Here is a 25,471-nt window from a genome sequence, read left to right as displayed (position 1 = left end):
CCATCATAAAGTATACAAGTCAGTAGTTTTTTTGTATATTCAAGGAGTTTACACAACCATCACCATAATCTAATTTTAGAACATTTTCATCACCCCATGCCCATTAACAGTCACTCCTCATTGTCTCCTCTATCCTTTGGTCGTGTTTTTTTTTTTTTTTTTTTTGAGACGGAGTCTCGCTCTGTCGCCCAGGCTGGAGTGCAGTGGCTGGATCTCAGCTCACTGCAAGCTCCGCCTCCCGGGTTTATGCCATTCTCCTGCCTCAGCCTCCCGAGTAGCCGGGACTACAGGCGCCCGCCACCACGCCCGGCTAGTTTTTTTGTATTTTTTAGTAGAGACGGGGTTTCACCGTGTTAGCCAGGATGGTCTTGATCTCCTGACCTCGTGATCTGCCCGTCTCGGCCTCCCAAAGTGCTGGGATTACAGGCTTGAGCCACTGCGCCCGGCCTATCCTTTGGTCTTAAGCCACCATTAATCTAACTTTGTGTCTACCCTGAACACTTCATAAAAATGGAGTCACACATGTTTTCTTTTGTGACTGGCTGCTTTCACCCAGTATATTTTCAAGGTCCATCCATGTTGCAGCATGTGTCAGCACTTCATTTCTTTTTGTGACTGAGTAATCTTCCATTGCATACGTAGGCCACACTTTGTCGATCCATTCATCCATTGATGGGCATTTGGGTTGTTTCCACCTTTTGGCTCTTGGGAATATTGCTGCTATGAACATTCACGTACAGGTTTTGTGAGTACATGTTCTCTCGAATATGTATCTAGGAGTAGAATTTCAACATTCACCTTTCAAGTGAAATAAGAAACAGATGCACAAGGGACATGCTGCTCAGAGTTGGGCCTCAGACCAACTTGGGCATCACCTGAAAGTGTGTCAGAAATGCAGAGTCTTAAACCTTGACCCACACCTATTGAATCAGAAACTTCATTTTAAGATCCCTGGGGGATTCAAGTGCACATAAAGTCTGCAAAGTACTTCACTATAGGGAACGTGATCTGGTTTCTTCAACAAATGGATGGCAAGGGGGAAAACAGAAAGGAAACCTATAGATTGATTTTATAGATAGAAGAATTTAACGATACAACCAGAGGAATAGCATCAGCAAGATGGTGGAGTAGGGGGTCCTCAGCTCTTGTCCCCCCACAGAAACACTAATTTGACAACCATCCATGGATGAAAATGTCTTTGTCAGAGCTCCAGAATTCAAGGGAGAGATTATAGCACCCAGCTTATGCACCCAGTGGTACATAAAAACAGAGAAAAGCCATAGAGAGTGAGAGAATAATTTCACTCTGCCTATGTCACCTCTCTCCCAGGCCATGGCAGTGCTGAAAGAGATCTCACTGGCCTGCAGTTTCTCATGTTGGGGGAAGGAGAAAGCAAGGTGGAACCCCAGGTTTCCATGCATTTTGGGGTACTTCCCAAGAGGCCCATTTCTGTCTCATCTCTGCCAGAGCCCTGGTGTAACTGTCATGGATGGATCACCTAGGGGGGCAGCTAGGAACAAATAAAAGGCACAGGGCCTGATAGCACCCAATGTGCAGACCTCACCTGTCTGTAGACCCACCACAGCACGCCCCACCCACCTTGGACCCTGGCAGTAGGCCCTGCCCACAGACCCCACCAGCCAGCACATGGAGAATCTCTGGCTGAGCTGTCTGGCTTTCTCCTTTGGCTTTCCCTGCTGAAGCCAGTCCCTAATGACTGAAAGAAGCAACTCCTTCTTCAAATGTGCAGATAGCAATGCAAGGCCACAAGAATCATGAAAAATCAGGGAAACATGACACCACAAAAGGAACCTGATAAGTCTCCAGTTATTGACCCTCAAGAAATAAAGATCTACAATCTGCCTGAAAAAGAATTCAAAACAATTGTCTTATAGACTCCCAGTGAACTGTAAGACAACATAGATAGGCAACTAAACAAAATCAGGAAAACTGTAAGTTCAACAAAGAAATAGAAACCATAAAAAAAACCCAGAAATTATTGAGCTAAGAATGCAATGGCTGAACTAAAAATTTCAATACAGAGCTGTAACAGCAGACTAGATCAAGCGTAAGAAAGAATCAGGGAACTCAGAGATAAGTCATATGAAATTAGCGAGTTAGAGGAGCAAAAGGGCAAAAAAATGAAAAAGAGAAAAAAAGCTTATGGGACTTACAGAGATCATCAACTGAAACGGTATATGAATTATAAGAGTTCAAGGAAAAGGAGAGAGAGAAAGGGCAAAGTATTTTTTAATTTTATTTTTATTGATACATCATAGATGTACATATTTTTGGAGTACCTGTGGTAATGCATTCATATAATTTGTAAAGATCAAATCCGTGTAATTGAGATGTCCATCACTTTAAATATTTGTCTTTCTACTAAAAACATTTGAATTATTCTAGCTATTTTGAAGTATACAATAGATTACTTTAGACTACAGTCATGCTACTAATGTATCAAACACTAAATCTTATTTCTTCTATCCAACTTTATATTTGTACCCAATAATCAAGAGAACTTAAAGAAATAATGGCTGAAATGTTCCCATGTCTGCAGAGGGAAATGGATATCCAGATTCATGAAGCCTAAAGATTCCCAAGTAAGTAGAACCTAAGAGATCTACTTTGGGGACATATTATAATTAAATTATCAAGAGTCAAAGATAAAAAGATTTTGATAGCAAGAGAAAAGTGACTTGTCATGTACAACAGAACTGCTATAAGATTATCAGTATATTTCGCAGCAGAAGTCTTGCAGGTCAGGAGAAAACGGGTTGATATATTTAAAGTACTGAAAGAAAAAAATGGCTAAAAGGTATACTATATGCAGCAAAACTATCCTTTAAAAATAAAGAAGAGATAAAGACTTTCCCAAACAAAACCTGAATGAGGTGGTCACCCACAATACTTGCCTTAGAGAAGTGCTAAAGAGAGTTCTACAAGGTGAAACAAAAAGTTACTAAATAGCAACACAAAAGCATGCAGAAGTATACATCTCACTGGTAAAGGTAACATCACACAAAATGGTTACATTCAGAGGTTTTTGTATGCAATTGAAGTAATTTGTTATCAGCTTGAAATAGACTATTATAAGATGCTCAGTGTAAGTCTCATGAAAGTAACTACAAAAAAAACCTATAGTAGATACATAAGAAGATAAAAAGAATCAAAGCAGATCACTGAAAAAAAAAAAAAAAAAAAAAAAAAACCCAAAAGAAAGACAGCAGAAGAGGAGGAACAAGAGAGCTATGAAACAGACAGAAAAAATGAACAAAATGGCAACAGTAATATCAGACAAAATAGACTTTAAGTCAAAAACTGTCACAAGAGGCAGAGAAAAGAAGATTCACATAGTCAGAAATTAAAGAAGAGACATTACAGTTGATGCACAGAAAGAAAAAGGAACATAAGGAACTATTAGACAATCCAGAAAAAAAAAAACAAAAAAACAAAAAAACAGATAAATTCCTAGAAACGTACAACCTACCAAGACTAAATCAAGAAGAAATAGTCTTAACAGATCAATAACAAATAGGGAGATTGACGTAGTAATCAAAACACTCCTAACAAATAAAAGCACGGGACCTCATGGTGTCATGGGTGACTTCTGCCAAACATTTAAAGAATTAACAGTAATCCTTTCCTTTTTTTTTTTTTTTTTTTTTTTGAGGCGGAGTCTCACTCTGTCGCCCAGGCTGGAGTGCAGTGGCACCATCTCGGCTCACTGCAAGCTCCGCCTCCCGGGTTCACGCCACTCTCCTGCCTCAGCCTCCCGTGTAGCTGGGACTACAGGCGCCCGCCACCACACCCGGCTAAGTTTTTGTATTTTTAGTAGAGACGGGGTTTCACCGTGTTAGCCAGGATGGTCTCAATCTCCTGACCTTGTGATCCGCCCGCCTTGTCCTCCCAAAGTGTTGGGATTATAGGCGTGAGCCACCATGCCCGGCCTTTGGTTTTTTTTTGTTGTTGTTGTTGTTGTTTTTGACAGAGACTCACTCTGTCACCCAGGCTGGAGTGCAGTGGCACAATCTTGGCTCACTGCAGCCTCCGCCTCCTGGATTCAAGCAATTCTCCTGCTTTAGTCTCCCAAGTAGCTGGGACTACAGGCACGCACAACCACGCCTGGCTCATTTTTTGTGTGTTTAGTAAAGACGGTTTCACCATGTTGGCCAGGCTGGTCTCGAACTCCTGACCTCAGATGATCCACCCACCTCGACCTCCCAAAGTGCTGGGATTACAGGTGTGAGCCACTGCACCCAGCCAGCAATCCTTTCTAAACTCTTCCCAGAAATGGAAGAGGAGGGAACATTTCCAAGCTCATTCTATGAAGCCAGCATCACCTTGATAACAAAGCCAGACAAAGACACCACCAGAAAAGAAAACTTAGGCCAATATCCCCCATGAACATAGATACAAAAATCCTCCCAAAACTATCAAGCAGAATTCAACAGTGCATTAAAAGGATCAAACACACATCACCCTCACACATGCATAGCCCCTCCCACTATCAACATCCCCCTCCAGAGTGGCACATTTGATACAATCGATGAACCTACCTGGACACATTATTATCACCCACAGTCCGGACTTTACATGGAGGTTCCCTCTTGGTACTGTATATTCTATGGGTTTGGACAAATGTATTATATAATGATACATATCCACCATTATAGCATCATACACAGTATTTTCATTGCCCTGCAAATGCCTTGTGCTTTCCCTCTCTTCATCCCTCTCTCCCCCTAAGATCCTGGTAACCACTGATTCTTTTAGTTTCTCCACAGTTATGCCTTCTCCAGAATGTCGTAAAGTTGGAATCATACAGTATATACCCTTTCCAGGCTGAGTTCTTTCACTTAGTAATATGCATTTAAGGTTCTTCCATGTCTTGTCATGACCTGATAGCTCTTTTCCTTTTAGCACTGAAAAATATTCCATTTTCTGGATGTACCACAGTTTAATGATTAATACTGTCTGGATCTGTGTCCCTGCCCAAACCTCATGTTCAAATGTAATCCCCAGTGCTGGAGGTGGGGCCTGATGGGAGGTGATTGGATTATGGGGCAGTTTCTCGTGAATGGTTTAGCACCATCCCTTTGGTACTGTTCTCCTGATAGGAGTGACTTCTCATGAGATCTGGCTGTTTAAAAGTGTGTGGCACCTCCCCACTCTCACTCTCTTGCTGCTGCTCCAGCCATGTAATATGGGCCTTCACCTTCTGCTATGACTGTAAGTTCCCTGAGGCCTCTCCAGAAGCTGAGCAGCTGCCAGCATCATGCTTCCTGTACATCATCATATAGCCGGGAGTCACAAATTAAAACAAAATACCACTACACATCTATTGGAATGGCCAGATCCAAAACACTAACAACACCTAATGCTGGCAAGGATTTGAAGCAAGAGGAAGTCTCATTCATTGCTAGTGGGAATGCAAAGTGGTACAGACACCTTGGAAGACAGTTTGTCAATTTCTTACAAAACTAAACATACTTGTACTATATGATCCAGAAATTGTGCTTCCTGGTATTTACCCAAATGAGTTGAAAACCTGCATCCACACACACACGAACATCTGCACATGGATGAGCCATACAGACATGGCGCTGAGGGAAAGAGACCAGACACCAATGAAAACCTACTATACTATTATTATCTTGAAGTTCTAGAACCAGCTACTTTGGTTATCCGTTGCTCCACAACAGGTTACACATAACATGCATTTATTATCTCAGAGTGTACAGTACTTATGTGGGTTAATTGCTAGGCTCTCTATTCTATTCCAATGATCTATTTCACTATTCTTTCACCAGTACACACACCATTTTCATTACTGTAGTTTTAGTAAGTCTTGAGGTTGGGTAGTGTCAGTCACCCAGTTTTCTTGTTCATCTTCAGCGCTGTGTTGGCTATTTTGACTCTTCATATAAACTCCAGAATCAGTTTGTCAGTAACTACAAAGTAACTTCTTGGATTTTCACTGGGATTGCATTGAAGCTATAGATCAAGTGGGAAGAATGACATCTTGACAATATTGAGCCTTCCTATCCCTGAACATGGAATATCTCTCTGTTTATTCTCCTTTGATTCATCAGAGTTTTACGGCTTTCCTCACATAGATCTTGTATGTTTTGTTAGATTTATATTTAAGTACTTCATTTCAGAGGGTGCTAATGTAAATGGTATTATGTGTTTAATTTCGAAGTCCACTTGCGCATTACTGGTATATGAGAAAGCCACTGACTTTTGTTTGTTAATCTTATATCCTGCAACCTTGCTTCTTGCTGTAACAGCTTATTAGTTCCAAGAGCTTTTTGTTTTTATTATTAATTAATTTATTTATTGAGATGGAGTCTTCCTCTGTTGCCAGGCTGCAGTGCAGTGGTGCAATCTCAGCTCACTGCAACCTCCGCCTCCCGGGTTCAAGTGATTCCCCTGCCTCAGCCTCCCAAGTAGCTGGGATTACAGGCACACGCCACCACTCCCAGTTAATTTTTTGTATTTTAGTAGAGACGGGTTTTCACCGTGTTGGCCAAGATGGTCTCGATCTCCTGACCTCGTGGTCTGCCTGCCTTGGCCTCCCAAAGTGCTGGGATTACAGGCATGAGCCATCACACGCAGCCTTTTTTTTTTTTTTTTTTTTAAGACAGGGTCTCAGTGTGTCACCCAGGCTGGAGTACAGTGGCATGATCATGGCTCACTGCACTCCTGGGCTCAAGTGATCCTTGCACCTCAGCCTCCCAAGTAGCTAGGACTTCAGGTGTGTGCCACCATGCCTAGCTAAGTTTTTAATTTTTTCTAGCAATATGGTCTCACTATGTTGCCCAGTCTGGTCTCGATCTCCTGGCCTCAAGTGATCCTCCTGCCTTGGCCTGCCAAAGTGCTGAAATTATAGGCATGAGCCACTGCGCTTGGCCATCAGGAGCTTTTTGTTGATTGCTTTGAATTTTCTACATAGACATTCATGTAACCTGTGAACAAGGACAGTTTTATTTCTTCCTCCCAATCTATATACATTTTATTTTTTTTTGTCTTATTACATTAACTAAGACTTCCAGTACAATGTTGAAAAGCAGTAGTGAGAGAAGACATCTTTGCCTTATTTCTCATCTCATGAGAAAGCTTTTAGTGTTTGTTTTTTTTTTTTTTTCATTAGGTAACATATTAGCTGTAGGATTTTTGTGTTCTTTATCAAATTGAGGAAATTCCCTTCTATTCCACATTTTCTGAAAGCTTTTATTATGAATGGGTATTGGATTGTGTTCAGTGCTATTTATATCGTGTGACTTTTCTTATTTAACATGTGGATATGACAGATTACGTTAATTTTTGAATGTTGAACCAGCCCTGCATACCTAGGATAAATCCCATTTGGTTGTGGTGTATACTTCTTTTCATATACTGTTGGATTCAGCTTGCTAATATTTTGTTGAGGATTTTTGCATCTATGTTGAGGATATTGGTGGCTACTTTTCCTTTCTTGTAATGCCTTTGTCTAGTTTTGGTATTAGGGTGATACTGGCTTCATAGAATGGGTGAGGAAGTACTCCCTCTGCTCTTATCTTCTGAAAAGTGATTGTAGAGAATTGGTGTAATTTATTCCTTAGATGAAATTCTTCCTTTGTAGAATTCACTAGCAAACCCATCTGGGCCTGGGGCTTTCCCTTTTGGAAAGCTATTAATTATTGATTTAATTTCTTTAATGGATATAGGCCTATTATGATTGTCTATTTGTTTTATATATTTTTAAGACTGTATTTTGATTTTTTTCTGAGAAAAGATTGCTGAGTTCATGGAAGTTAAATACACATGGGCTGCGACTCCCCTGGAAACAAAGTGTGGGTGCTCTCAGGGATGGCTTGGCTGGCTGAAGACCAGCTTTGGGATGTTACATCCAGCATTCTGCTATGAGGTTTACGTTTGCATGTGTGTGTTGGAGGAGGAAACTGTCTTCTTGCCCAGTTAAGCTGGGAGCCTGCCCACCTCTCCCTAGCTCGTCTTCCTCTGTGTCTGTCACCTCCCAGCATTCCAGGATACATAGTCTTGCCTGAGGCTGGGGGTTTCACATCATTCTGGGGACTCTTTGCCACACCTCACCAATGGGACATGGGTGCTCAGGAGCATGGATTCCCCCATGGGACACTTAAGCCTCAATGGGCCCCCACCTCAGCGCCTTTGCACCCACTGTTCCTGCTGCCTGGGACCCTCTTTGCCCAGCCTCTGTGTGGATGGCTTTCCTCCCACTCCTCAGGAAGTTTTCTGACAACTCCTGGAAGCCTTCCCTGCCCCTCCCATCTGCTGTCACCCTCCATTTTAGCCCTCTTTCTCAAGTTGCTTTATTTTCCTCCTAGAACACATCAGTATCCACAAGTCACATCTGTGGACCTGTTTGTTGTATCTGCTGCCATTAAGGTCAGCTGCATGAGGGCAGGGCCTTGCTTTATCCTTGCAGAGCTTAGACCCAGGCCTGACCCAGAATGGATGCACAGGCAGTATGTGGGGAGTGAGCAGAGGATTCCCTGCTCTGGACATGCCTCACCAGTGCCTCAGGCTGACCCTGCCCTGCCCAGTTCTTCTGGAGGCAGGTGTCCTGCAGTAGACTGAGTGGCCACACCCAGCAGGAGGGACCATAATAACCTCAGGTGGGCTTCAGGTGAGAGCTGGGCAGCCACCTGACGACTTCTGCTGCCTCTCTGGTTGGAACTGGGAGGCCAGGATTTTCCCAAGGCCCTAGCCACTTTGCCATGCTGGACAAGCTGTGTTTTAGGCCTGTCCCCAAAAGCCCAGTCCTGGGTGACCAGATGGCCCTCACCCATCCCTGCCCATCTCAGCCCCACTTGGCCCCAGCTTGCAGGATGGCATGACTCACCACGCCCATGTCCTCCTGCTCAGGGCTGCACCCACTCCCGTCCCCGTTACGCTGCTGAACAACAGTGGGGGACACACTTCACAGCAGCCCACAGGTGGCTTGGCCTTCCCCCGTTCTGTGCCGTGAACACCCACTCTGGTCTATGAAATATGAAGCAGCAGCAGCTTCCAGGCCCTTTTGAGCAAATGACTGCTTTGGGCGCCTGTGTGAAGTATGTTAGTGCTGCCAGGAACTGGGGGGTCAGGGTCGCTGTGGATCTCCAGCCACTCCAAGGGCCCCCCAGGAGCTTGGCGGCAGCAGAAGGAGCCTAGGGTGGAAGCTCCTTGGAAAGGCCTGGCTCTAGCCATGGGCTGCTTCAGGGTGGGCACAGGTGCCTGGGCCCTGCCCACCCCCAGCTCCAGCACCCTCTCTCCAGGATCCGGCCCACAAACGGAGCTTCACATGGAGCTTTTCAGACAATCTGGACCAGGCCAGGGCCGTGGACAGGGGTGGGGGCTGTTCTGCCAACTCGGCTCCCAGTGCAGAGCGATCCCAGGATGAGAGTGGCAGGGAGCCCCCGCCGGCCACCGCGCGGTACCTACATGCGGATCTGCGTGTGTTTCAGGGTGCGGCTCAGCTCCTCCAGGGTCTCCTCCATCTCCTGCCTGTTCTGGATCAGCGACAGGTTCTGCTCCTCCAGCTCTCGGAAGACATCCAGGAGCTGCTGGGGCTCCGTGAAGTACAGCTGTGGTTCCTGCAACCCACAGGTTTTGGCAGGGACTGGCCAGGGACAGAGCCAGAGGGGCAGGGATGGGGCACGGCAAGGGAGGGGCGACTTCTGAATTCCAGTACAGCACTGGGCCATTCACCTCCCCATCGCTGTCGGTGTCCTCCTGCGTGAGGGGGATGGGAGAGTTCGACCTGCGAAGAGATGGCAGGGTCGGGACTCTGGGACCAGCCTGAGCAGACAGGAGCCCGGGGAGAGGCACAGAGGTCTTGAAGGCATTGTCAGCATCCCCATCCCTCCTCTCCCAGCTGCCCACAAGTTGCCCAGAGGGCAGCACCAGCTTCCTCACAGTCCCCAGCTGCCACACTGCAGCCAGGGGATAGTTTCAATCCACTCATTTTCCCAAGGCCCTAGCCACTTTGACATGCAGGACAAGCCATGTTCCAGACCTGTCCCCAGAGGCCCCAGTCCTGGGTGGCCAAATGGCCCTCACCCTTCCCAGCCCCACTGCACTTAGAAGAAAACCCTCTCTCCTCCTGAGGACTGCCAGGCGGCCCTCCCAGCACTCACCTTGCCTCCCCTGCCCCAGCCCCTCTGCCCGCCCGGTCAGGTCCCCTCTCTCCGGGTGCTGCCCTACCCCAGGCCTCTGCACCTGCAGCTCCGCTGGCTGCTGGGGCTGCCCCTCCTCCCCCACCATTGTTTACTGAGCGCCACCTTTGAGGCCTTTCCTGCCCTGCCTCCCCCATCTAGGGTCAGTCTTGGCCCCTGTCCTTGGGGTCCCACTCACAGCAATAGAGGGACTCTCAGGGCTGCCTTCAGGTGATCCTGAGTGCCCAGGGGCAAGGTCTTTCTGGACCAGTGGAGAGGGGTTGGGCACAAGCTGTGTGAGCTTTAAACGCTCAATGTAGGCCCCAGAAGGCCCCACTGGATGGGGACCTCACCTTCACCGACTTCCAAACCTGCCCTCCCAGCCTGCTCCAGCCTGGGCCTCACCTAGGATCTGCAGGTCCTGCTGGCTGAGGTGGGGGGGCTGCGTTGGCTCGCCCCAGGCACCTCAGGGACCTGAGCTTGGGCTTGGAGATGCCACCCCCTAGCCCCCAGAAACGGAGAGGCATCAGGGCAAGGTCCTGTGGAACTCTGAAGGCAGATCCAGGAGGGCTTCCCAAGAGAGGCTGTGATATCAACTACAGCACTTGCCAGACCCATGCCTCACACTGCACACCGATGCCCATTTTACAGATGAGGGAGCTGGCTGCCTGCAGGGCACTGCTGGCCCATACGATGCCTTTCTGAGACTCCACCCTCCAGATGGATGTAGCCTGGGTCAGGGAGCCTGACCTGGCAGTTGGTGGGGGTGGGCTGGACTTCAGCTCCCACGTGCCCTCTTGGCTGAGTGAGTGCCTTGTATAGTTCACAACCTGCCCAGCTGTACTCAGTGGCCCTGGTCACCTGGCTAATAGACGGAGGGGCTAGGAGATTGAAACCCAGTATAGTGTGGTCCCTGACTCTCTTCTCAAGTCTCCCAAGTCAGGGCCTGTCTGGTAGGGGTCAGTCCATGGCTGAGGGGGCCCTAGGCGGAGCAGGCTGCACTGCATACATTAGAACCTCTGCTCAACACAGAACTGGAAATGCAGGGCGTCATGGCAGGCAGCATTAACACCAGCCTGTGCATGGCCCAGCAGCACGCCCCAGTGGTGGCTGGTCTTCCCCACAAGGCATGGCTGCGCTGGGCAGAGAGGAAAGCCAGCTTGGGTCCTTTTCCAGCTGGAGAAGCATCAGTTTGGGCCATGGGAGGCTGATGTTGGGGCCACCCATCTGGGTGTGGAGTTCAGGAACAGGCAGTCGTGGAGAGGGGAAGACAGAGGGTGGAGGGCAGAAGGGCTGAGCAGCAGATAAAGACCCTGTGGAGGAGAGTGGGTCGCCACAGACACAGGGCCAGGGCAGGGGTGTAGGGAGCAGCCCCGAGCCCTACAGTGCCCACTTTTCTCCATCCCCGCTTCTGCCACCCTTATCCAAGCCAATAAAAATCATCAGCTTCCAGAAGAAAACACAGGAGAATATTTTAGTGACTATGATGTTGGCAAATATTTCTTAAGCAGGGCCCCAAATTCACCAATCATAAAATTACAGATTGGTAAATTTGACTTCCCTAAAATTAAGAATTCCTGTTCTTCAAAATACAGTATTAAACAGAAATAAAGTGACTGGGCGCAGTGGCTCACACCTGTAATCCCAGCACTTTGGGAGGCTGAGGCGGGAGAGTCACCTGAGGTCAGGAGTTTGAGACCAGCCTTCCCAACAGGGCGAAACCCCGTCTCTACTGAAAATACAAAAAATTAGCCGGGCGTGGTGACACATGCCTGTAATCCCAGCCACTCAGGAGGCTGAGGCAGGAGAATCGCTTGAACCCGGGGAGTGGAGGTTGTGGTGAGCCGAGATCACGCCACTGCACTCCAGCCTGAGCAACAAGAGCGAAACTCCATCTCTAAATAAATAAATAAATAAATAAATAAATAAATAAGAAATAAGGCAAGACACAAACTGGAAGAAGATATGTGTACCACACTTACCACACCAGGCTGGTCCCCAGAATACATAGAGAACCAATAGGTAACCATAAGAACCAGGCCAGTAATCCAACAAAAATGTACAGAAATCGGATACTTCACAAAAAAATGACATCTGAACAGCCAGTAAGTATGAAATGTATCCAGATGTGTCATCAGGAAAATGTCCTGAAAATCGTATGGTCCTGAAGACCACTTCACCCATGTAGTGACCATGACTTTGATGTTCTGTGTTTTGTTGCTTTTGACACCTGTGGCCTTGCCAAGCCTGGAGGGACCACCTCTCTCAGGGCTGACCAGTCCACAGAGACAGGAAATGACTCACCCTGGCCTCCGAGCTTGCCCTCAGCTCACCTTTCAAATGCAAACCACCCAATCCACTGTCCACACCCCAGCCAGACCCTCTATCGGACTTTCACACTCAGGACCTATCCCCCCAGGGCCAGGACCAGACAACCAGGGGCAGGCCTTTGTCCAAGAGCCCCAAAATTATTCCAAAACAAATCAGCCCTACACCTGCTCACCGCCTCAACCTGAATTCCCATGGGAACTACAATGGAAACTCCTGCCCTAGGGCCCTACTCCCTCTGCCTCCTGGCCGACCTGGGACTTCCCAGTGTGGCCCTTCGTGGAGTAAGGACTGTGAGTAACATTCTTTTCTGTGGCACTCAGACCTGACTACACGTGGGTGCCACAAGGGAGGGCTCCCTGCTAGGCCCCAGCCCCTCCCACCCACCGGAGTCCACTCACTCTCTGGAGTTGCCACCGCTAGACTCGCTGGGCTGGCTGCCTTGCTGGGGGCTGCTCAGGTAAGACAGGCTCCGCCCCAGCCGCAGAAACCTCCAGGGCTTCTTTGTGCCCTGACCCTCTGGAGAAAGCAGAGGAATGGTTTCTGAACCCTGTGCAGGGCGGAGCCGGGCTCCTCAGGCTGAGGGCGGCAGCTCACCTTTGGCCCACACAGAGCTCGCCTTGCCCTTGATCCCTGGTCCTGCAGGAAGCAAAGGGGGGGTCCCGATGGCCTCAGCTGCAGCCAAGCGTCAGTGATGCCACGTGGCCCAGATGCCTGCAGGTAACCTGCCAGCTGGGCTCAGGGTCTCAGTGGGCCACTGGCAGAGCCCACATGGGAACCCACATTCTCTTTTCTGCTACCTTTGTCCCCTGGTGTGGCGTTAACACTGCCGTCTTTGGAAGCCTCGGAGATCTCCTTGGCGTTTTTGAGAAACAAGTGTTTCTTTTCCTGTTCTTCAAGCCACTCCTTGGGCGACAGCTTGTATAGGAAATCCTTGTAGACCTTGTAATGCTGCAGAGTGTCTTCAAATCTGGAGATCTCACTACATCGGGGTGGGGTGGGGGGTGGGAAAGAGGAGGTCAGCCTCTGCCACAGTGAGGTCCCCATGCCGGGGCCACACCTCCATCCTGGCCAAGTCTGTGTGGGCTCCTTGTTTTCCTTGAGAAAAGGTGTAGGAATGCCACATGCTGGAAGATGGGCACCCACCCTGCAACAAGCAGAGTCACAGCCTTTTGTGACTTGCAAGTTCCTCTCCACCCTGGAGACCGCACCTCTCTCAGGCTATAGCTGGGCGAGCCTTTGAGCCAAACTGCCTGCCTCCAAGTGGAAGCTTTGGGAGTCACTGAATCTCTCTTGGTCTCACTCCCCTTGTCTATAAATGGGCAACAGCCTTATGGAAGCACTGAGTCCCTGGGAGGTAAAGCCATGAGGTTCACATGGCGCTAGGCTCCCTTTGGCCAGACAAGATGACTGAGGGACCAGGAGGTGGGCCAGTCAATGGCCAGCATGCCCTCTGACCTCACCTTTTGATATTAACAATCTGGGTAGTGAGGTCCCGGATTTCAAGGATCTTCTCTATCTTGGCTTTGGTCTCCTTCTCAGCCCTAGGAGTTGGGTGTGGGGGAGGAGGGATGGGGGCAGGGGGCCAGTGGCAGCCTATTAAAGAGGGGTGAGCCCACCACCCACAGGCCCCAGGGTTGTGCCCGGCTCCGGACAGGGCTGGAGAGCCACAGAGTTAATCCTTTTGCCTGTAGTATCCCCTGCTCTTGGCTCCCGACCAGCCCTGGTGCTTCCAGAAGTGTTGTAGGGGCTGGGGGCAGAGGCTGGGTGAGGGGATGGATGAGTGGGTGTGCACAGGCTCAGGGACAATGGGGGTTCAGCATTGCCCAGCCAGCCCCTCGGGCCTGCAGGCTCACGCTTTCATGGCCTGTACGGAGCTGCAGTCGTTCTCCCTGAGGAACTCGTCGAACAAGGCGGCATCCTTCGCCAGGGACTTCTCGGCCTGCTGCAGCCTGGCCTCCTCTTTGGTGGCCAGTGTCTCCAGCCGCTGGATCTCTCTCCGTTTGCAATCCAGGGTATACTGGGGGCCAGTAGAGTGGGGTCATGGTGCCTGGCCCAGGCCAGCCCCTGCTGGCATCCCTCGAGCTGGGGGCTGCGGGACTTACCTGGAGGAGGAACATTTGCCGCTTCTGCTTAAGGTAGCCACACATGTTCTCAGGCTCCACATTCTTTTCTGCTGGAAGAAGAGGGAGGTGAGCAGGGGCGAGAAGCCCAGGCTGAGGAGGGGCCTGGCAGGTCTGCAGAGAAGCCTTCCGCTGGCTGCTGGGCACTGCTTTGCATCCACGCCCAGGTGATTACCGGGACCATGGAAGGGAGTGTTCTTGTCCTCTGTCTCCACAAAGAGAGAAGGCTCTGCCTGAAATGTTACATTCTCCATGGCCAGAGTCCGGCCAGGTGGGAAGTCCTTACTGTGTCTGACTTGCGCCTCTCTTAAGTTTTTCCCACACATAGCTACCTGTGATGGAGTTATATTAGATCTATGAATTAGGCACAGTCAGAGATAATAACGACTCATAAAAATAGAACAATTATAACAATATGCTGTAATAAAAGTTAGGCAAATTGTCTCTTTCGCAAAATATCTTACTGTATTGTACTCACCTACTTTCAGCTCCGGCAACTGATGCCAAGGAAAGAGAAACCAAGGATAAGGTGGGGAACTATCCTATTAGGATTGAAAAGCTTTTAGGCTTGCAGTCCTGGAATAGAGCTTTGGGACCCCCCTGGAGGGGCCAAACACAGAAAAGGCGGGCCTTTCCAAAGCACTTCCCATCTGTGCAAGACGAGTGGCACCGAGGTTCCAAGCGCCCCATGCGCTGCGGATGTGGGGCGCCACTGGCCCAGGTTCCCCCGCGCCGGAGGGGACGCACCTTTGGTCAAGGTGAGCTTCCAGGTATTGTAGTCGCGGAAGGCGCGCAGATGGTCTGCCTCGGTGCGCGCCTCCAGGTCCTCCTGCTTATCCTCCAGCTGCAGCTGCCGTCGCAAGCTGGTGTGCTTAGCCAACACTTTGGAGGAGTAGGTCATCTTCTCGTGCACTCGCATCGTCTTCTGCTGCTGCCGCTCCTGGGGGCGTCGGGCCAAGTCAGGCGGGGCCCAGGCTCCCCACCCGCGTCCACTCCTAGGGGCGCGCGGGCCTGAGGCCCGAGACGCGGGTTTGCGCGCGAGCGCGGGAGGATGCCCGTGGAGCTACGCAGCGCGGGGACACGGGGGCCTGAACACAGCAGCCCCGGGCTGACAGCCAAGCAGGCAGGGCAACTGTTGGGGAGGCCAGTTGCCCCTGAGAAGGGCGCCAGTCAGGGTCCCCTGGTCAAACACAGGCTGCCCGGTCGAATGAGTACTCCAGACCCACAGAGGGGACACGCTCACCCGAAAAGATGATGTCTCATTTTATCCGAAATCCACATTTAAGTAAGAGTCGTATATTTTGATGACCAGCCCAGGGCAGGGAACCTAGAGGCTCTGGGGTTCCCGAAGACTACGGCTGTGTAGTGGGTGTAGCCTAGCTGGAAGGTCACCGTTGGTGGCCATCTCCACCTGCTCTCCACCCCACTCCAGCTCCTGTGCGGCCTGGGGGTGGCTTCGAGCCAGCCCTCCCTTGGGAAAAAACCCTTGGAGGAGGGGGAAGGCTGGACTCACCTCCCCACATCCCCACCCTGCCCTGTGTCCCTTTTGCCATCCGGTTCTCACGGTAGGGATATCCCCTGCCAGCTCCACACCCTCTCCCACTTTTCTGCACCGGCCCGGGAGTCTCTTCATATGGACTTTCTAGGGTCACTTCTGTTTCCTGCTGGGACCTACCAGGTACACAAATGGCATCTAAGAACCCAGGCAAATGGGTCCAGCCTGAGGCCCCTGGAGTGCACGTCCCCATCACTGCAGTCAGGAGAATGTCACCTACTAGATCCTCAGGGTACAAGGTGGCCTTTAGAAGACATTGGGCAGCTGACTGAGGGCAGGGCCAGACTGAGGGGAACCCTGTCGGGAGTGGGAGGTGGTGGCGGTGAGTGTCAGACCCTGCTGGGTGGGGAAGGGTATAAGTGGGAGAACCTGCTGGGTAGGGGAGGTTGTGAGTGGGGTACCCTGCTGGATGGGGGAGGGTATGGTTTGGTGACCCTGTTGGGTCAGTGAGGTTGCGGTTCGTTGACCCTATTGCATGGGTGAATATGGCGTTTGGTGACCCTGTTTGGTGTGGTGGAGAGAGTGTGTTGGATGAGACTCTTAGTGGAAGGCGGGGGAGGTACTGAGCTAGGGCTGGGCTTGAGTGTAGAGGAAAACCGAGTGCCTCATTGGAGAAGATACAGTAGGTAGCCAAGGCGTGGGTCAGAGAATCTCTGGGTCTCAGTCAGTCTAGGAATCACAGCCCACAGGCTCAGCCCTGGTTTCTGATGTGGAGGCCTGGGCAGGCTGAAGCCTGTACATCTCCACCCATGCCCTGCAGATGCCAGTGTAGCTGTTGCTGCCTTGGGAACCACGGCTGTGAGGAATCCCTGAGACGCTGAGCCCTGAGTCAGGGGGAGGTGGATGGAGGCTGTGGGGCAGCCCAGGTGCGACCCTGGGAAGGCTGCCATGCCTGGCATGTGGGGCAGGGCTAGGTGCCCAAGGCAGCAAGAGTGGGCTGTCCCCACTCCGGGCTCATAGCTGTCAGGGCTGGGAAAGCAAGAGGACAGGCTGGGGTGAAGATGGGGCAAGAGTGGGGTCGGCGCTGGTCCAGGGACCCTAGGCACCTGGGGGAGCATGTGTATGCGTGCCATGGGTGACTCTGTGCGGATCTGACCTGCAGGAGTCCAGCCAGAGGAAGGGCACAAGGCCTGAGCATAGGGGGTGCCTGTGGGATGGGAGAGGGCCTATGAGGGCTGAGCTGGGCCTTGGAGGACCCAGAGAGTATCAGGAGGGGATGGTGTTTCATGTAGGTGGCATTGGAAGTGGCGGTGAGGTGGCTGAGGCTGTTGCCACGGCAGCCCAAGAAGTCTATCTGACTGAGACCCAAGAAGAGTGGTGACAGACAGGGGAAGACGGGTGGGACACTGTGAGTCCTGAGAGCCAAGGAGAGTTTCCAGCTGATTTTGTAGGAAGTGATGAGCCATTGACTATTCTGGAATGAGAAGGACCTGAGGAAAGTGCTCCTCCGAGAAGGGCAATGTGGCCACTCCAGGAAGCAGTGGGAGCAGGGAAGCTCCTGGAGGTGCTGGCGTCTGTCCTGGATACTCACGGAGAGAGCCTTATTCCGCTCCTGATCTCTGAGCAAGAAGAAATCCACATCCCCAGACAAGTGGAAAGGATTCGCCGAAGGGTCAGGACCATGCTCTGGAAAGGGAGACACCTCGCTGGAAAGGCGAGCCAGCTCTTCCAGGCGGTGGTCTGTGTCTCCGGGGCCCCACTGCCCACCCAGCCCAGCATGGAAAAGCATGAGTGAGTGGGAAGGTTCTCCTGGATCTAGCTGTGCTTAAAGTCCAACCCTGGACCTTCCAGCTCCATAAAGGCACCTCTGTAGTTTAACCTGGTTTAAGTTGGGCTTCTGTCCCTGGCGCCTGAAAGAGAGCTGGTGAGCACAGCCTTGTCTCACACATCTGCCTTCAGTCAGCCCTCACTGCAGGCCTCTGGAGTCTCCCTTATGGAGGAGGGAGGCTGAGCCTGCTGTTTGTCAGTGATGGGCCTGGTGACCAGGGTCTGCTGACACTGAACTCACGGCCCTTGCTGTGGGCCTCCAGGTGAACTTGCATCTGTCTTTTCAGGCCTCTCAGTCCTCCCAGGGAAGGCCAAGAACAAAGTACTTCAGACCTGGGGAGGGACCAGAGGCCCAGAGAGGGGCTTGTGAAGGTTTGCTTTGCAGGGTGGACTCTCGTCCCACTCATAATTCTACACACTGACTGCAATTCGGAGACGGAGCTGATGCCAGCGGCCTCCCTGTGAGCCTCAGGCAGCCAAGAAGTCAGGTGGAGAGGGTAAACTGAGCACATGGGCTGCCTTCCCCGCCAGCCCAACACCAACCCCGCAGAAACGTTAGAAAACAAATGTAAAACTCCAGTATGGCTCTGGAAGACAGGGAGGGTGGCTCTGGTGTCACAGAAGTTGTTAGGAAGCTCTGGGAGAGGGCAGGCAGGTGGGATGGGGTGAGGAGGTGCAGCCTGGCACAGCTGCCAGGACAAGGGCGTGGAGAACAGTGTGAGGCTCCAAGGCTCTGGGTGGCAGACACTGGGACACAGGCAGCTGGTGGAGGAACTGCCAGGCACTTGCTTCACCTTCCCAATCTGCACTTGCTCTTGCTCCCTGCTCCTGTCCAGCAACTCAACCAGGGAAGAGGTGTTTGCCCGCAATTAGGAATCGTGGGACCTGGTGCTTGATCACAGGGGCAGAGAAGTAAAATTCTTTATGCTCCCAAACTGGCGATGAGCACATATGGGTGGCCCATCCCATGTCCCCATCACAAAAGCAAATGGATAGCTAGGAAGCACCCAGCACTTGCCATGGGCCAGACTGGGGACTTTCCATGATTTAATGTTCCTGACCACCCAAGGAGGTGGAAATTATGGTTACTTCCATTTTACCTGTGAGGAACTGAGGCTTGGAGCAGTCAGATACTCTGCCAAGGTCCCATAACTGTAAGTAGCTATGGGGAGACTGGCTTAAGAAGTCAGGCACTGCACCTGCAGTCTGGTGACTTAGCAGTGGTCAGAATTCATGTGAAGATGATTGACGTGTTTAGGTGAAGATGAGCCCGCCCCCAAAATGGCAGTCATTTGAGGCGAATCATTCCAAAAATGCAGAGGTGGTTGAATGTTTTTAAGCCAATCAATGTAATACCTTCCATTAACAGAATAAAACAGGAAATGATACAATCATTTCAAGAGATGCAGTAAAATTATTTGATACAATTCAAAGCTTATTTTTGAATAAAACTCTTAGCAACTAGGAATAGAAGGGAACCCCCAAATCTGATAAAGGGTATTATGCTTTGGCTGAGTAACAGCCCCCAAAGATGCCCGTGTCCTAATCCCCAAACCTGTGATAGTGTCACCTTCTGTGGCGAAAGGGCCTTTGCAGATGTGATTGAGCTAAGGATCCTGAGGTGTCCTGGCGTGTCCGGGTGGGCCCAGTGTAACCACGGGGGTCCTTGTAATTGGGAGGCAGGAGGGTTGGGGCAGAACGAGGAGTGCAGGAAGAGAAGCCAAGGTGGAGTAGTGTGATAGAAACACATGGAAATAAATAATCTGCTCTTGAATGACATCTGGGTTAACAAGGAAATCAAAATGGAAATTTAAAAATTCTTTGAATTGAATAATAATGAGATAAGTTATCAAAACCTCCGGGACACAGAAAAGCAGTCCCAAGAGGCAAGTTCATAGTGTTAAATGCCTGCATCAGAAAGTCTGAGAGAGCGCAAACTGACAGCCTCATGCCACACCTCAAGGAACTAGAGAAACAAGAACAAACTAAATCCAAACCCAGCAGAAAAGAAATAGCAAATATCAGACCAGAACTAAATGAAATGGAAACAAAGGAAATACAAAGGATAAATGAAACAAAAACCTGGTTCTTTGAAGAAAATGAAATTGGTTTAGACCACTTGCCAGATTAACCAAGAGAAGAAGAGAGAAAATCGAAATAAACTCAATTAGAAATGAAACTGGAGATATTCATCCACCACCACAGAAATACAAAAGATCATTCAAGACTACTACGAACATGTATGTGCACAAACAGAAAACCTAGAGGAAACTGGTAAATTCCTGGAAACATACAACTCTCCCAGATTAAATCAGGAAGAAATAGAAACCATGAACAGACCAGTAACAAGTAGTGAGATTGAATCCATAATTTAAAAATTGCCAACAAAAAAAAGCCCAAAAGCAGACGGATTCACAGCTGAATTCTACCAGACATTCAAAGAAAGATTGGTACCAATCCTACTAAAACTATTCCAAAATATTGAGAAAGAAGAGATGTTCATAGAATCAAACCAGTATCACCCTGATACCAAAACCAGGAAAGGACAAAACAAAACAAAACAAAACAAAAAACTACAGATCAATTTCCCTGACGAACATAGATGCAAAAATCCTCAACAAAACATTAGCTAACTGAATCCAGCAGCACATCAGAAATATAATTCATCATGATCAAGTGCGTTCCATCCCAGGGATGTGGACATGGTTCAGCATACACAACTCAATATATGTGATACATCACGTAAACAGAATTAAAAACAAAAACTACATGATCATATCAAAAGATGCAGAAAAAGCATTCGACAATATTCAGCATTCCTTTATGATAAAAACTCTCAACAAACTGTGCTGCTACCTTTGAAGACAGAGTGAGAGGCTTGAGCCAAGCGATGCGGGCGGCCACGCCTAGAGGTTGGAAAAGGCAGGAAGATGGGTTTTTCTCCCAGCCTCCAGGAGGAAGGCAGCCCTGCCAATGCTTTGGTTTAGTCCTACAGGACTTCTGACTTCCAGAACTGTAAGATGAGCTATTTGTGCTGTTCTAAGCCTTTGAGTTTGTGGTGATTTGTCACAGCAGCAATAGGAAATAAATACATATATCTACAAGAAACCTTCAGATGAGATACTGAATGTCCCTCCACCCATGTAGGATCAGACCAGGAGCAAGGCAAGGATGCCTGGTCTTGACATTGCTATTCTGCATTAAAATGAGGGTCCTCACTGGGGGAGTGATTCAAGAAAAAGGAATAAAAAGTTGGACATGGTGACTCATGCCTGGAATGCCAGCACTTTGGGAGGCTGAGTGGGAGGATCACTTGAACCCAGGAGGTCAAGGCTGCAGTGAGCCGAAATGGCACCACTGCACTCCAGCCTGGGTGGCAGAGTGAGACCCTGTTTCAAAAAGAAAAAAAGAAAGGCAGAGAAGGTATAAGGATCACAAAGGAAGAGAAAATAATGCCATTCAAGGTGGCACGATTGTTTAGTAGAAAACCCAAAGGAATCTACAAATGAAATGGTTACAATTAGGTCAATTAAGATGTGGTTTGTAGGTCTTATTGTGAAAGTAAAACTAAAAGTTGTAGAAGACACAATCAGAGGATATCATGACCTTGGGGGTCACTAAAGAGTTTTAAAATAAGACACTAAAAGCCATAACGAAGAAACGATTGAGCTATGTGAAACTGAACTACACTAAAATTAGGAACTTTTTTTTTTTTTGAGATGGCGTCTTGTTCTTTTGCCCAGGCTGGAGTGCAGTAGCATGATCTTGGCCCACTGCAACCTCCGCCTCCTGAGTTCAAGCAATTCTCCTGTCTCAGCCTCCTGAGTAGCTGGGACTACAGGTGCCCACCACCACACCCAGCTAATTTTTATAGTTTTAGTAGAGACGAGGTTTCATCGTATTGTTCAGGCTGATCTCAAACTCCTGATCCTAGGTAATCCACCTGCTTCGGCCTCCCAAAGTTCTGGGATTACAGGGGTGAGCCACTGTGCCCAGCCAGGAACTTTTTATTGGTTCCTTTTAGCACTGCGCAGAGAGTAAAAGGCAGTTCCAGGAGTGGGAGAATATATCTGTCATCCTTAGAACTAGCAAGTGACTTCTACCCAGTAAAGAGCTCCGATAAGTCATTAAAATAAACAGGCAGTGCAACAGACAAGTGGGCAGAAGATGGAAACAGGTACGTCCCCACACAGAATCATCAAATGACCCAGAACCATGTGAAAAGGGAATGGCCCTCCTGGGTTACCAGGAAATATGAGATACTAACATATACCCAGAGGACAAAGTCATATTAAAAGGATCAACAGTGTCCCAAGTTGGAGAGGACACAGAGCAACTGGAAGTCGTATGCCTGTTGGTGGGACTGGGAATTGGTACAGTCCTTCTGGAAAACTTCATTTATCCACTAAAGTTAAACACACAACCAGCAATTCCACTCTTGGGTGTGTACCCAGGAGATGCAAGTGCTTATATCCCCAAAGTGACATGTACAAGACTTCATAGCAGCATTATTTGTAAAAACTGGAAACAACCCAAATGTTCACCAGCAATAGAAAGAATAAATGCTTGGCATATGCACAGAAGGGATTCTGGCTAGGTGCAGCAATGTGGATGCCTCTCACAGACCGGATATTGAGCGAAAGCTGAAACTGAAAGGCTAGAGAGTGTGTGATTCCATTTACAGGAGGCTGGAGAGGAGAGCCAGTGGTTTGGTGGGGATAGCTGAAGAGTGGCTGTCTCTCCGGGAAGGATAATTTCTGGGGAGATGGAAATGGTCTAGATCTTCATAGGGTGGAGGAAACACATTGTACACATTTGTCAAAACTCACAAACTGGGCCAGGTGCTGTAGCTCATGCCTATAATCCTAGCACTTTGGGAGGCCGAGGCCAAAGCACTAATTGAGCCCAGGAGTTTGAGACCAGCCAAAGCAATATGGTGAAACCCTGTCTACAAAAAATACATAAATGAGCCAGGTGTGGTGGTGTGCACCTGTTGTCCCAGCTACCCGGCAGGCTGAAGCAGGAGGATCGCTTGAACCCAGGAGGTTGAGGCTGCAGTGAGCTGTGATCGAACCACTGCACCACAGCCTGGGTGACAGTGAGACCGTGTCTCAAAAAAAACAAAGGGATAGATGGGTGACTAGGTGAATGGCTGCCGTGATAGTTTGTGCGGAGGGTCAGGTGCTCACCCCCAGGGCTCTCTCCCTCCCGTGCCTCTGCATCCACAGCAGATGCAGGTGCTCCGTCTGCCCATGAGAAGAGCCTGGTGACCAAGGGGAGCCAGGATCTAGTCAAGCACCTGGGGCTAATGTCCAAGAGCAGGAAGGATGGGCACAGAGAAGCAGTCCCAGTGCCAGCATCAGGAAGCAGACACACAAATGCAGAATGGGGACACTGGGCCCTGCTGCAGGAGAGGTGACACCACTGCTCAACAAGTCAAAGGCCCGAGAGTGATGGGATGGGCCATGGAATGGGCTGCTAGATTCACAGAGACTGAAGGAGCTCAGGTCTCCTTTGAATCCTGATTAGAACGAATCTTCTACAGAAGATGTTTCTGAGATAACTGGGCCAGTCTGACCGTGGGTTGGGCTGGTTCACTTTGTCAGGTGTGGTGATGGTGCTTGGGTTTGTGCGGAACACCCCTATTGTTGAGAAGTGCACACTGAGGTGGAGGAAATGACATGTCTGGATTTTACTTTAAAATATCCTGGCAAAGAAAAAGAGGGAAAGGACAGAGGAAGCAAATGGGCACATTTGAGTCAGTGGCAGAACCTGGTGGTGGGCCTGTGAGGCTCGCTGGCTCCAATCTCTACATCTGGACATGTTTGAATTTTCATTTTATAATTCCATAATAATAAAAGAGAGGAAATGTGGTGGGGAGAGGGGTGGGAGCCTGGGCCATGGAGCACAGGCTGGGAGAAACGCTCACACCTGCAGACCTCAGCAGAAGGACCAGACTGGTCTGTTAGCTCAGGGGCAGAGGGGAAGCAGCAGGGAGTCCAGGCAAGGGAGGTCGGAGCCACAGTGCAGGAGGTGGCGATGCCCTGTGCAGGGCTACCAGGGTGAGGTACATGCAGCTAGCTAGCTGCCTGCCCTCCTTCCTCCTAACGGTGGCAGCAGTGTGCCCTCCTTGTAGATCCTGATGGCCGTATGGCAAATTTAGCTGCTGGAATGTGGGAAGACATTGCTGCTTGGGACTTTGGGGAAGAATCCTTTCCCCTAGAAGGCTAAGTTGGCTGGAGGGTAGTTTTGCCCTTCCCTTTGTTCCTTTCTCTGCCTGGAATCAGATGTGCTGAGGCTGGAGCTGCAGCAGCCATTTTGTGAGCATGAGACAATCTTGTGGTTGAAAGCCCTAATTCCTTTCTGTTGGAGCAGAGAGACTTGGGGACTTGGTCACCTGAAAGGTTTTATGGAACGGCTGTTTATGGAGCCTCAGGAAAGCCTGCACTCCCTCCCACATTTCTCATTAATAGAGGGAGCAATAAGTCTTACTTTGTTTACGTGCCTGTTATTTCAAGTCTCTGTAATCCAATTCCTAATGGAAAGAGAAGCATTTCCTTCTGCCCTTAGCTCTCAAGACCTGGTCTGAGGGGGTCTGGGGGCAGAGGGAGAGGAGTTGCCTCCTGCCAACTTGGACTTTAGCCTCCCAGCTTGAAGGTTACCTTTGGGTTTTTTTGCCTGTTTCTTTGGGTTTTCTTCAGCGCTTGAGGAAGAGCTGATGTTCATGGATTCCAGGCTGTTCTCTGAGGAGACACAAAAGTGAGGGCCGCAGCAGTGACTCCCCTGGCCCATGAGAACTTTGAACACAGCCTGAGGTGGGGAATGTCTCAGACACACAAGGGTTCAGCGTCAGCTCCCTCCCCTGTGAGACTGAGGGCTCTAGGTCCCAGACGATCACACTGACTTTGCTGGGAAGTTGTGAGAATTGTGCAAGAAAATAGCCTGGGAATTCCCTAGCACCTGTGCCTGGTGCACAGATGTTTTGTGCCTCCCCTTTCCCATCCTTCAGCGTGTGCCTTAAGAGTAGCAGTGCAAGGCTGTTTTACAGATGGACATACTGGGACCCAGGGAGGACAATGACCCCAAGCCTCTGACCCTGGCTTGGCCAGTGCCTTGCCTCCCAGGGGCTTCCTGCAGGACTTGGATGGAGGACCCTAAGACCCCACCTCCTCAGGGAGCTCCCACCCCTATCCCACTGTGAGGAGTGGCCCTTCTGACCAAGCTAGGAAACTGGAGTTGTGCTGCCTGGAAGCTACAGCCGATTTTCTCCCCAAGGCCAGCCAGTCTCCTCCCCGTCCGGGGTGGGCTCCCCAGCACCCTGCTTCTTCAGGTGACTACTCAGGTGTTACTGCTGGGTCCCCAATGCCTTGCAGTTCTCTTCAACCAATACCCATAGGGAAGGAGGCATGTGGCCTGACACCTCCTCCATTCCCACCCAGGAATCCTCTGTAGCTTGGAGATCCTGGTCAGTGCCTGAGGGACAGGGACTGCCAGAACATGGTCTCTGGTGGGCTGCTCAGGGTGCCAGTCCTCCT

At 49.8% G+C, this 25,471-nt stretch overlaps 1 protein-coding gene across 2 annotated transcripts in view; it reads right to left on the bottom strand.

Moving 5' to 3' along the window:
- The window catches only part of CFAP100 (cilia and flagella associated protein 100), a 41,141-nt gene that overhangs the window by 3,724 nt on the left and 11,946 nt on the right, over positions 1–25,471 (bottom strand). The window contains exons 3-13 of one of the 2 annotated variants that reach the window (XM_025376666.1): positions 24,599–24,679; positions 17,701–17,795; positions 15,362–15,554; positions 14,597–14,664; positions 14,348–14,511; positions 13,955–14,035; positions 13,292–13,473; positions 13,089–13,130; positions 12,893–13,010; positions 9,718–9,769; positions 9,451–9,602 (exon numbers count right to left, since the gene is read on the bottom strand). In XM_025376666.1, the coding sequence (XP_025232451.1) occupies positions 9,451–9,602; positions 9,718–9,769; positions 12,893–13,010; positions 13,089–13,130; positions 13,292–13,473; positions 13,955–14,035; positions 14,348–14,511; positions 14,597–14,664; positions 15,362–15,554; positions 17,701–17,795; positions 24,599–24,679 (1,228 nt within the window). Of the gene's footprint in view, positions 1–9,450; positions 9,603–9,717; positions 9,770–12,892; positions 13,011–13,088; positions 13,131–13,291; positions 13,474–13,954; positions 14,036–14,347; positions 14,512–14,596; positions 14,668–15,361; positions 15,555–17,700; positions 17,796–24,598; positions 24,680–25,471 lie in introns of both variants that reach the window. The other variant, XM_025376665.1, reaches the window with a different exon arrangement.

This window comes from Theropithecus gelada, chromosome 2 (assembly GCF_003255815.1).
Source record: "Theropithecus gelada isolate Dixy chromosome 2, Tgel_1.0, whole genome shotgun sequence".
In the NCBI taxonomy this organism is placed as follows: domain Eukaryota; kingdom Metazoa; phylum Chordata; class Mammalia; order Primates; family Cercopithecidae; genus Theropithecus; species Theropithecus gelada.
Note: the sequence above shows the minus strand (reverse complement) of the source record. Positions and strands in the feature narration are given on the sequence as shown.